At 39.5% G+C, this 13,163-nt stretch overlaps 1 protein-coding gene across 2 annotated transcripts in view; it reads left to right on the forward strand.

The window, feature by feature from the left end:
- The window catches only part of RANGAP1 (Ran GTPase activating protein 1), a 35,091-nt gene that overhangs the window by 17,010 nt on the left and 4,918 nt on the right, over nucleotides 1–13,163 (forward strand). For both annotated transcript variants that reach the window (XM_060777117.2, XM_060777118.2), the window contains exons 5-13: nucleotides 181–360; nucleotides 1,615–1,749; nucleotides 2,213–2,371; nucleotides 3,262–3,375; nucleotides 3,601–3,700; nucleotides 4,952–5,036; nucleotides 7,464–7,653; nucleotides 9,258–9,380; nucleotides 11,378–11,480. In XM_060777117.2, coding sequence (XP_060633100.2) covers nucleotides 181–360; nucleotides 1,615–1,749; nucleotides 2,213–2,371; nucleotides 3,262–3,375; nucleotides 3,601–3,700; nucleotides 4,952–5,036; nucleotides 7,464–7,653; nucleotides 9,258–9,380; nucleotides 11,378–11,480 — 1,189 coding nt within the window. The remainder of the gene's footprint in view (nucleotides 1–180; nucleotides 361–1,614; nucleotides 1,750–2,212; nucleotides 2,372–3,261; nucleotides 3,376–3,600; nucleotides 3,701–4,951; nucleotides 5,037–7,463; nucleotides 7,654–9,257; nucleotides 9,381–11,377; nucleotides 11,481–13,163) is intronic.

A 13,163-nucleotide genomic window follows, 5' to 3' on the forward strand; every position in this document is an offset into this window, starting at 1 on the left:
CCAGGTGTTTTGGCCTACAACTACCAGAAATCCCAGCCAGTTTACCAGCTGTTAGGATTTCTGGGAGAGGAAGGCCAAAACATCTGGGGACCCACAATTGAGAACTACTATGCTAGAATGTCATACGCTCCTTTGTAAGAAGAGTTGACATAGTCAATTGACCTTAAGGCTCTCTTGCAGATGTCTCTTGGAGATGCCCTAATTACTGCTGGCTGCCAGCTAACAGAACTGGACCTGAGTGACAATGCCTTTGGTCCTGATGGGGTGCGTGGGTTTGAGCCCTTGCTGAAGAGCCCAGCCTGTTTCACGTTACAAGAACTCAAGCTGAACAACTGTGGGATGGGCATTGGCGGTGGCAAGGTAATGCATATTTCCTTGGTCCTTTCTAATGCATAGTAGAATCTTGGGTTCTGATTTCCCTGGTGACTTGTTTTCATTCTGGTGTTACTATTGTAGGTTGTTACCCTGATGGAGCTTCCATAAGCTGTTCGGAAAAGTGTATTTGGAGGGGAATATATTGCCTTGTTATGGCTGCTCAAGAAGAAAACTTGACTCAATTCTTTTACTTGCTGTAGATCAGTGGGTCCCCAGATGTTTTGGCCTTCATCTCCCAGAAATCCTAACAGCTGGTAAACTGGCTGGGATTTCTAGTAGTTGTAGACCAAAGCACGTGGAGACCCACAGGTTGAGAACCGCTGCTGTAGAGTATTCTTGGAAGTAGCAAAAGATTTCACTTGTCACAAGTGGTTAAAGAAGCCCTCTTCTGGGAAAGTATTTAAAGAAATAGAAGATATAATGAACATTAAAATAGAAAGAAGTCCTAGTATAGCTTTATTATCATTATATAGTAATAAACAATTGAAAAAAGAGGATAATTATAATTAATAATAATAATAATAATAATGATAATAATGATAAAGAAGCGATAACAAATGTATTAACAATAGTAAGACTGCTTATAGCAAGGAACCGGAAAAAGAAATAAATATACAAGTAGAGGAGTGGTACAAGGAAGTATTGAAATTGGCAATAAATGATAAGTTGACATGTATATTAAAAGTTAAAAGAGGTATATGGAAACAAAGTGATTTTGATATATATGGAGAAAATTTATTGAAAAAGGATTAAAAAATAAAGAAGGAAAGTTACCTCCACAAGAAGAATTGACATTTTGGACAGATGATATGTAAAAGCTGTGGCTTGGGAGGGGGGAGGGGAGCACAGTGGTGAGGGATAGATAATATGTATAAGCAGAAAAATAACACTAGATGCCAAAAGTATGGTAGGTTGTATTGAATAATATGTATCTGCTGTAAAACAAACAATGTTTAACAAATATATTAAACCATGATAAAATAATAAAAAATATTTTAAAAAAGAAGCCCTCTTCTTATCTCACATGCAAGGTAGTATGAGCTGAGGCCACATTACAAAACGATTGCCTTTTACTGACTTAAGCTACCTTCATGATGTTACAGTTTGCAGTTGCCTTGAGAGATGGGTAAAGTTTCTATGTGACCTAAAGGAATAAAATCTCTCTGCCCAAAATGAGATTTTATCATTGTAAGCAATCTAGTAATTTCTGTTGTTGTTTTTGTTTTGTTTTTTTTTAAGATCTTGGCAGGAGCTCTGAAAGAGTGTCACAGAAAGTCAAGCGCTCAAGGCAAGTCTTTGGCTTTGAAGGTATTTGTAGCTGGAAGGAACCGCTTGGAAAACGATGGTGCAACTGCTCTTGCTGAAGCATTCAGTGTAAGTACAGAGAACAAGGGCTTGAAACAAAATTGTTTAACTGGATATTTGTTCCATGAAATGGGAAGGTTTTCCTATGTTAAGATAGCCAGATGAATATTCTTTGAAATCTAGCATAATTAAATGCTATTTGTCTTTTTAAAAAGATTTCTACTACTCTTTCTTGCATTGAACAGTTTAGGGTGGTGGGCAAATTAGCTGAAGTATCAGATACTGCTTTATGTCTAGCTATTGATAGTACTGATGTCACAATGGTTGCTTCAGTGGAGCATCAGCGAAGTCCTTTTACTCTTCCATTCTGGTGTAACATAGAGAGTGTATTGGACACTGTATTGGTCCAATCGATAGGAACAGCACAGCAAGAGGAAGTGACTATTTGTGTACAGAACTATCTCAATTTACAAAGCCTCTGACATAGAAGATCTTTCTAACAAAATCTTTGATGTCTGCCCTGCTCCCTCAGGTTATTGGGACTTTGGAAGAGGTTCATATGCCACAAAATGGAATCAACCATCCAGGAATTACAGCCTTAGCTCAGGCCTTTGCAGTCAATCCTTTGTTGAGAGTGATCAATCTGAATGATAACACTTTTACTGAGAAGGGAGCTGTGGCCATGGCAGAGGTGAGTTCCTTTCAGTTACAACTTTGCTTGTATATATTAAAAGCAATTTGGGGTTACAAGTCCTAACAGATAAGAAGCTGCGGTCCCCTTTCTCCTGCGTCTTAAGAGACTAAGTAAGAAAGAGTGCTGTACAAGGAATTTTGGACATAGAAGCCCAAAAAGTTATAGCCACCCTCAATAAAGTTGCCAACCTAAAATGACTGAGTCAATATAAATGTACCTTTCAAATTACCAACTACCTAAAAAGGCAAATGCCGAAACATTTTAGGGAGGTATTCACTCAAACTAGATTCGATCAGCTTGATACAATGGTCAGATATCAGAGATTTAACAGCATCTCTTATAATGAACGGATTTCTATCTGCTGAGCTCCTGAAATTGAGGATATAGCACGCATATTATTTGATTGTAAATTGTATCAGAAGATGAGAGACTTCTACCTTGGTCCATATATCACACGGAAAGTGTATTGGGAATCTCACATCAGAACAACATATTTTATGTGTGGCCAAGACCCAAAATAACATATAAAACAGCTCTGTATTTAAGCAAAACAATACGTTTAAGAACCACAGATGTGGGGCTGATCGGGGTAAATTGTAGGGGTGATAAGGAAATATGATGTACATTCTCAGATTTTTCATATTTATTTACTGTATTGTTATAAGTGTCTTATTTTAACTTACTACATAGAGTGCAATCAAGTTTTATCAAGCCTGGTTGTTTGATATTGTGATATAGCCTAAGGGCTAATCAATAAAATTATTATTATTATTATTAATATTATTATTATTAAGTCCTAACAAGATGTAGGAGAAATCACACTTCTGTCAGCATTTTGTCTTTCATCTACTGAATTTTCAGTTTCCTGCATTCTTTGTCCTTCTCAGACACTGAAGAAACTCCGACAAGTAGAAATCATCAACTTTGGTGACTGTCTGGTGCGTTCAAAAGGAGCTGTTGCTATTGCCGAGGCCGTTAGTGAAGGACTTCATAAACTAAAGGTATTAATTATAGCTTAGTCTTGTACAACTCTATTATTAGGCAACATAAAAATTAGCTGTTACTTATTTGGGAAGACATAGTCATTTCTGTTGTATGGAGAGGGGTTGTAAAGTAGAGAAATAATGATGTGTCTGGTTGGCAGTGCTCTTACTGGATTTCAGTTGAGTCAAACTGTAGCCTTAGTAATTTGAGCATTCCTATAAAACCATTCCTTTGTCTTTCAGGAGCTCAATTTGTCCTTCTGTGAAATTAAAAGAGATGCTGCTTTGATTATTGCTGAGGCTACCGAGGACAAATCAGAGCTGGAGAAGCTAGATCTCAATGGTATGGAAGAGTGTTGGTGACAATGTGCTCTAGCATTAACTAGGAGCTTGCGGCAAAACTGTCAGCTGGTTATTTCAGATAGTTACATGAAATTGTCCTAGTTCCTTCTTCAAGCTCCTCTTTTGCTTGACAAATTCTGAATTTATTACCTGCTCCATGTAGCTTTCCTTCTGAGGTTTCTGTGATCTCGTTCGGAGCTTCTAAGCTATGTAAATTTTCCCATCGTTTTTAGGGCCTGGCCTTGTGCAGGTCTGTTTTAGTCTTTGCGAATATTTTGTACTTTCACAACAGCTTAACTGATATGTGTCAAGATTGCAACACATGCAGTTATATTATGGATGTTTTTTTTAATGAAAAGTCGGCAGTTCGAATCCGGGAAGCAGGGTGAGCTCCTGTGTGTCAGCTCCAGCTTCTCGTGTAAAGACATAAGAGAAGCCTCGAACAGGATGATAAAAAACATCCGGGTATCCCATGGGCAACGTCCTTGCAGACAACCAATTCGTTCATACCAGGAGTGACTGGCAGTTTCTTAAGTCACTCCTGACACACACACACACACACAAAACCTGACCTAGCAAACCTGCTTCATTTGAATTCCTTTCGGAGAGCTATTTATTTGTTTATTTATTTTGTACATTTCTATCCCACCCTTCTCCCCACAAGGGGACTCAGAGCAGCCTCACCTAGGCATCAACAATGCTTACAACATATACATCAAATAATACAATAAAACAGTAGAATATCTTAAAACATCAAATACATCAGCCAATACATTCATTTACCAGATAATATTAAAATGCCAGTAAAACCAAAAATCAAACCGGGAAATCCAGTGTTGCAACCCAAATTCCTTTCCTATTGTCACTACCATCTAATCAAACACCTGGCCACAGAGCCAGGTCTTCAGGAGGGAGGTGGCCAACCTGATGTCCTTAGGGAGGGAGTTCCACAGGCGGGGGGCCACTGCCGAGAAGGCCCTGTCTCTCGTCCGCACCAACCACGTGGTGGACGAGTGATGGGATCAAGAGCAGGGCCTCTCCTGATGATCTTAAGCTTTGTCATGGTTCATAACAGGAGATACGTTTAGACAAGTAGTCTGGGCCAGAACCATTCAGAGTTTTAAAGGTTAAAACCAGCAAGTTCTATACTTGGGCATCCAGGTGAAATCAGAAGGCTTTTGTCAGTAGTTCTTTTATACCTTCTAACAGCTGTAGAGCTCTGTCAACGTATGTTTCTATTTTCTTTTTATAGGTAATTGTTTTGGAGAAGAAGGCTGTGAACAACTTCAGGAGATCCTTGAAGGTTTTAACATGGCAGAAGTGCTTGCCTCCCTAAGGTAAAGAATAAGGAGAAGTTAGAATAAGTTGATGTTACAAGGAAAGTGCTAGTGTACTTGTAATCTCCTTGTGAGATTCCAGTAGGCAACAGGCCTCTTCTTATATCTTCATGTATAGCTCTCAGATTTTCTAGTGCAATTTAGTGTTGTGACTCAGCTGGAATCTCAGAGTGATAATGTCAGTGACTCTGATGGGGATGATAGGTTTCAGATGCACAGTCAGGTGCAAAGTCATGATGTCCCTGTGTTAGATGAAGAAGACCAGGAACAGGGGAAAGAAGTTCAGTTGTTTCCCACAGCAAGGGATGACGCTGGGGAAAGTGAAACTTCTGAGAGCCAGGTGGAGTCAGGAAGGGAAGATAATTCTCAGCCTGATAATGAGGGAAAAAGCACTAACGAGGAAATTGACCTTGATGGAGCCGGAGGCTTAGATAGAGCTAATTGGTTGGAATTTAAGCTCCGAAGGAGTGTCAGGATTGCCAACAGGCAAGAGAGGGAGGCTCGGGGCCATAGAAACGCCTTTATGTTGTCCAAAGGGTATTAAATACGCTGTTTGAACATGCCTCACAGAGCAACTTCCCGCTTCATCCAAGAGACTTTGGATTTATCTTGCAGATTTCATGTTCATGTTTCAGGACATTGTCATGTTCTCATGGGACTTTGCCTTGCCTGTGTCTTCATGGATCTTGTTTGCCTACGTTACCTTGGATTGATCTTTTGAAATATACTTTTGCCTTTCTGAACTTTTTATCCTTTATTTTAATAAACCATAAAGACTATTGCTGGTGTGTTCTTTGGTGTCTTAAGAAAAGTGATTTTACCCTGAGGTGCGACACTGAGTATAAGTAGTATTTCTTAAAAGTCTGCTTGTCTGGCAGTGGTAATGATTTTACTGTTGTTTCTTATGTCCATCATTGCAAGAATGTGACAGAAGAATGAGATTAGTTTTATACTATCCAACTCCATCTTTTGGCTTCAGCATTTTGCTCTTAAAAATCTGCATTTCACATATGCGTCCTGTGAACGACTTGTTTGTTACGGCCGTCATTCATGATTGGGTCTAATGAATCATTGCTGATGTGGCAAAAATCTGCTTTCTATGTCTAAACAATATGGGAACATAAGGATTTGTTTTGCAGTTAATAATGTTTCCTGGAAACATCTGAGAGTGGGGGTGTTCTTAAAACATAGTGCATCTTGAACTTTTTTATGTGAAAAAGTAGCAGTTTTACCACTGCAGCAAATTCAGAAGTGGGGGACACGTGGGGGAAATAGAAATAGGTGAGATCTGGCTATGTTCATTCCCTCCTTACCAGCAAACTCTCGAGATCACACCAGCACTCAGAAGTGGGCCTTGACTTCACAATATTACTGGATAACATCAGGAATGGGTGCTGAGAGTTGAACCCCATCCCTGAATTCTATTTAGGGTTGAGTTGAGTGGCAAACATTTCTGTCCTTGAATAATTTTAAGGACCAACACTCTTTGGAATACATAGCAATTTTGCTAACTAGGTAGCTTTTGGGTTATTGTAGGTTTTTCGAGCTGTATGGCCATATTCTAGAAGCATTCTCTCCTGACATTTCACCTGCATCTATGGCAGGCATCCTCAGAGGTTGTGAGGTCTGTTGGAAACTAGGAAAATATTTGTGGAAAGTCCAGGGTGGGAGAAAGAACTATTGTCTGTTGGAGCTAGGTGTGTATATTTCAATTGGCCACCTTGATTAGCATTTGATGGCCTGACAGTTTTTAGATGTGGCTTGTTACTGCCTGAGGGAATCCTTTGTTGAGAGGTGATTAGCTGTTCCTGTTTGTTTCTTGTCTTGAGTTCCCCTGTGTTTGAGTTTTGTTCTTTATTTACTGTTATAATTTTAGAGTTTTTTTTAGTACTGGTAGCCAGATTTTGTTCATTTTCATGGTTTCTTCCTTTCTATTGAAATTGTCCACATGCTTGTGGATTTCAGTAGTTTCCCTGTGTAGCCTGACATGGTCATTGTTAGAGTGGTCCAGCATTTCTGTGTTCTCCAATAATATGCTGTGTCCAGGCTGGTTCATCAGGTGCTCTGCTATGGCTGACTTCTCTGGTTGGAGTAGTCTGCAGTGCCTTTCATGTTCCTTGATTCATGTTTGCGCAATGCTGCATTTGGTGGTCCCTATGTAGACTTGTCCACAGCTGCATGGTACATGGTAGACTCCTGCAGAGAAGATCCCTCTTATCCTTTGCTGAATATAGCTTTTGTTTTTGTATCATTTCTTAAAGTGTTGTTCCTCCGAATAGCTTTTACATCATGCAAGATTATTTTTTATCAGTTAGGACTTGTTTTTTTAATTATGAATCTATAAATCTGTAAACTATTATGTGCTAAATATCATAAATCTGTGTATGCAGTGTGTACAGTTATTTTTACACAAATTGTTCCACATAGTGATGATGAAGGTGAAGATGATGATGACGATGATGATGACGATGAAGAGGAGGAGGAAGAAGAAGATGAGGAGGAGGAAGATGATGATGATGAAGAGGAAGAAGAAGAAGAGGAACAACAACCTCGGGTTAAGGAAAGGGGCCAAGGAGAGCAGGAATTGCATACACCTCAGAAAATCATAGACACACATGTAAGTACATTGCTTTTAGATTAAGAGAATAAAATACTGTACATCTGCACATTGCTGTGTGGCAGGAAACTGCTGAAATTTCAAACCAGTTTTCTGTGCAAATATTTCCATTTCCAAAAATACATTGTGGATCAAATTGATTAATGAATACAACATTAGACAAACTTCAAGCTTTCAAAGTTACTTTCATAAGTGTCTGGGTAGCATGCATACATCTATAAGTGATGTAACTGCATAGCTATTTAAGTGTCCTAAAGTTGAGTGCATTATCTCTTTCTCATTCTTTATCTTCCTAAAACCTACGTAAAGAAATATATGCTTTTCAGATGTTATATCTTGCCAAAGTCAGAAGTGCGCCAGAAAAAATAATTTCTGAGCTTGAACTTGCTTGAAAATAGCATTTGAACCATATCAAGTGTACTTTTTATAATGTGCTTATCTGGTCAAATATGTAAATTCACATACTTTTGATTTTTCAAATTACATCTGAGTTATTTTGTTAAGAGTTTATACATAACATCACAAACTTTTCAGTTGTGTCAGCTAAATATGTCTAACATGCTACATCAGACCTCCTTTGCTTTAGGGCACTTAATTTATTTTTCTTGAAAGGCTACATCATGGATGATAGGTTTGCATGGAGTGGCAAGCCAGGGCAAGACGCCATGCTGGTGCCCACTTGCTTTCTCTGCTAGTGAGAACAGCTGAATAAACCAGGGCATGTGCTTTTCTGGTTTGTTCACCATCTGCATGTCCTTTGTTGCATTCTTGCAAGCTAGATAAATAACCCATGTTGTATTCCTTGATTATTTCTTTGGCATTGTGGGGAGAGAGAAACTGGATTGTAGCATTCAGAAGTAATAGTAAACCATGAAAGTAAGATCTATCTTTTGTTCACCTGCTCTTCCTTGTTTGCCATTCTCAGGGTGGCAGGCAGGAACAATCCACCAGATTGGGGTTAAGCCCTCTGTGTGCCAACTAGGCCGCAGTCCACCATTTTAAAAAAGTTATTCTCATTAGGACCACTTTCCTCCTCCGTCTGTTTTAAATATCCTGATTAGAATTTCTCTCTTTCCATTTCAATGAAAGAGAGGAATAAACATTTAGAAAAATAAATTTTTTGTTTGATTTTTTTTTTCGTGTCAGGAGTGACTTGAGAAACTGCAAGTCACTTCTGGTGTGCGAGAATTGGACGTCTGCAAGGACGTTGCCCAGGGGACACCCAGATGTTTTACCATCCTATGGGAGGCTTTTCTCATGTCATGAATCCTATTGGTTAATCTCATTTACAGAAGATCCACTGAATTATTTTTTGAATGGTGTCAGCACATATATAAATTAATGCATTGATTCCACAACTAGTTTGGGGAACAAATATTATACATGACTTAGTTTTACTATTAGTGGGAATTTTCCTTGATTATGTTGATTTGGATCTAGATTTAGTCATACTCATTGAAAGCAATGATGTTTAAGTTAGCTGTGGTTGCATCTAGATCCAACTGTTGCAGCCACTTCTGTTCTGGATCTGCTTTTTTCTTTCACTTTTAGTCCGTAACAGCTTTTGGTGAAAAGTGCTGATTTTCAGAGCTCTCTCTTTCCAGGATCCTCCTCCAGTGTCTTCTCCTCCGCTCCCTTCTGTGGATGTTGGAACTTTCTTAGCTTTTCCATCTCCAGAAAAGCTCTTGCGACTGGGCCCCAAGTGCTCAACATTGATAGCCCAGCAGGTAAGCCATTGGAGTTTTCCGCAGTTGTAAGTAAATGCTCTCTCTGATCAAGGTTATTGCTATCACCTTTTTAGCTGAAGTTGAATCTAGCATTTGGCATTTGGCATTTGGTTAATTCGGTGCAATGAATGTAATGATTAAAGGATTGGTAATATGGATGACGAAACTGGATCACGATTTTAGTCAGGAGATGCATTGGATTGTTATTGATGTGCGAATATTGTGTATTATGCTTTTATGGTTTTAAATTGTATACTGTTGACTGTTGTATTTTGTTGTAAACCGCGTTGAGTCGCCGGCTAGGCTGAGAAACAGCGGTATACAAGTATAGCAAATAAATAAATAAATAAATAAATAGCGTATCTTGTAGGATAGTCAACTTCCTGTGTCCGCTAATGATGCATCTATGGATTCAAGCTTCCACACCTTGAAGATAAATTTGTTTTCAATTCCAAAAAGCAAACCTTGATTTTGCATTTTATGTAAGGGATGCCATTTTACTATACCATTGTATATAATGGGATTGGAGCATCCACGGATTTTGGCATCCACAGGGACTTAGGGAACCAAACTCTAGCAGATAGCAAGGATTCATTGTGTCTGTCACTGCTATATAGCCTTAAGTTGCCGATAGGCTGAGAAAGGCAGTATACAAGTATGGTAAATAAACAAACAAATAAATATAGAATAATGTCCTGTAAATATAAAAGAAAAACATTAATCTCCAGATGCTGTAAAGGAGCAATGCACAACCACGTGTGTTATAAAATTGGGGACTTGTACAGGTGTATTAAAGTAGAATAACAATTGAAACACAATTGTCCCTTTATGACAGCGTTTCTCAATTTGGGGGTTGGGACCCCTGGGGGGGTCATGAGGGGTTTCAGAGTGGTCGCTAAAGACCATCAGAAAACATATATTTCTGATGGTCTTAGGAACCCCTTTGGCAGAGAAGGCTGAAGATCTCTCCACCTGTCCTTCTCTTCCTTTTTGGAAACACACAACAAATCCTCCCACCAAAATCCCTCCTCCGCTGTGATTATCCAGCCTTGCAGCCAGCCTCTCAGAGAAGGGCTATTTCTGAGACTCCAAGCAGAGAGGGGAGAGCAGGTGTGCTCAGTGCATGGCAGCATGGTGCGCATGTGCGGGTGAGGGAGAGAGTGCGAGGCATGGGGAAAGTTTGGCCCAATGCTATCATTGGTGGGGTTCAGAATGCTCTTTGATTATAGGTAAACTATAAATCCCAGAAACTACAACTCCCAAATGTCAAGGTCTGTTTTCCCCAAACTCCACCAGTATTCACATTTGGGCACATTGAGTATACATGCCAAGTTTGGTCCAGATTCATCATTGTTTGAGTCCACACTTCTCTCTGGGTGTAGGTGAACTACAACTCCAAAACTCAAGGTCAGTGCCCACCAAACCCTTCCAGTATTTTCTGATGGTCAAGGGAGTTCTGTGTGACAAGTTCGGTTCAATTCTATTGTTGGTGGAGTTCAGAATGCTCTTTGATTGTAGGTTAACTGTAAATCTCAGCAACTACAACTCGAAATGACAAAATAAAACCCCCAACCCCATTAATATTCAAATGTGGGCGTATCAGGTATTTGTGCCAAATTTGGTCCAGTGAATGAAAATACATCCTGCATATCAGATATTTACATTACAATTCATAACAGTAGCACAATTACAGTTCTGAAGTAGCACCAAAAATAATTTTATGGTTGGGGAACACCACAACATGAGGAACCATATTAAGGGATCATGGCACTAGGAAGGTTGAGAACCACTGCTTTATTACATTGAAAATAATTTTAAATCAAAATGCTTCATTTGAGATATAGAAATAGGCCCATAAATGCTGTAAATAAATAAATAATCACCCTGCATCATTATTTGATATACTTTGTCCATAGAAATCCAGCTGTTGCTTTTTTCCCCCTTTTTTGTGGAAAAGCTTCCTCACTATTGTAAAGCTGGAGTTTTGTTTCTTTTAGACAGATACATCTGATGCAGAGAAAGTTGTTAAGGTTTTTCTGAAGATCTCCTCTGTCTTCAAAGATGAGATACCAATAAAAACAGCAGTAAATGAAATAACAGGTAAGCATTTATTTCCTTTATCCAAACCTGATCACATTCAGGTTCTTAATAATCTTTCCCTTTTTGGGATCCTTACTAAGGATGGAAATTGAGGCTTAACACATCCTCTCTATATATAATTGTTGGACGGCCTGTTGTTTTTGAGAGCCAGCATAGTATAGCAGTTGGGATGCTGGACCGGGACTGAGGGGGACCAGGGCTTGAATCCCTGCTTGCCATGTGGCTTGAAATTTTGAATAAAGAAGCGTGTCCCTGAGAAATATCAGTCTAACAAACAGGAGACAGCAGGAGAGAAAGAAATAGATACAGACCAGTAGTTCCTAACCAATTTTTTGCCCAGGGACCACTCTCCAATATTAGCACTAAAAAGGTTACAAATTAGTTTGGGGTCAAGTTTAGATTCGGTTTGGTTATTTGAGGCACTGATTCAGAAAATTGCATTGGATAGAACACATCCACTCTAGTTTTTGATACAGAACATACACTATCCAGTAGTCGCCATCTGCTTGCCCACAGAAAACCATATTTAATAATCTAGAGCTAATGTGGTAGTAGTAATCTTTAGTGGGTAGACAGCCTCTGCTCTCTCAACGACCCCACTATAAGAGGGTTTCACGAGACCAGTCACTCTCATTGCCATATGGTGTCAAGGCAACGGTGTAGTAACAGTGAGGCTGCGGACTATATTTTTGTTTCCTGTCGTAGTCACTGCGAATCGTACATTTGGTAATCTCTGCACCTGCGCAGCACCATTCGGCAGGCGCAGAGATTACCAAATGTACGCATTCGCAGGTGACTACTCAGGAAACTACAGTTACAGGTAAGCAACTTATAATTCTTGTGGACCACAGGCTGAAAACCACTGATTTAAACAAAGAGCGGAATGGGGGAAGGGTTTTTCCTGTCAACTAACTCATCTGCCTATCTATTTCCTTGACGAGGACTATAAACTTGTGCAGGATGTGGTTGACTTCCAACAATAAGTCATAATAAACTTGGAAGAGCCACAATGTGCACAACACACACACACTTGTGTTTAGTAAGTTCCAAGTTTCATGTGATCCTTGGTGGTAATATGTAACTTGCAGAAGTTGTTGCAAGATACCTCCCCATCTTGGTGGTATGGGCATACCAAATCACCTTCTCTGTCTTCTGAGGAATCTGTATAAGGACCAAGTAGCAACAGTAAGAACTGACCATGGAACAACAGACTGGTTCAAGATTGGAAAAGGCGTAAGGAAGGGTTGTATACTCTCACCCAACCTATTCAACTTGTATGCAGAACACATCATGAGATGTGCGGGGCTTGACGGATGCAAGGCTGGGGTGAAAATTACTGGAAGAAACATTAACAACTTTAGATATGCAGATGATACCACTTTGATGGCCAAAAGCGAGGAGGAGCAGAGTAGCCTTCTAATCAAGGTGAAAGAAGCAAATGCAAAAGCTGGGTTGCAGTTAAACATAAAAAAAACCCAAGATTATAGAAGCCAAACTGATTGATAACTGGCAAACAGAGGGAGAAAACGTGGCGGCAGTGACAGACTTTGTATTTCTAGGTGCAAGGATTACTGCAGATGCAGACTGCAGCAAGGAAATCAGGAGATGCTTACTTCTGAGGAGGAGAGCAATGTCCACTCTCGATAAAATAGTGAAGAGTAGAGACATCATACTCGCAACAAA

This window comes from Anolis sagrei, chromosome 5 (genome assembly GCF_037176765.1).
Source record: "Anolis sagrei isolate rAnoSag1 chromosome 5, rAnoSag1.mat, whole genome shotgun sequence".
NCBI classification, from domain to species: Eukaryota; Metazoa; Chordata; class Lepidosauria; order Squamata; family Dactyloidae; genus Anolis; species Anolis sagrei.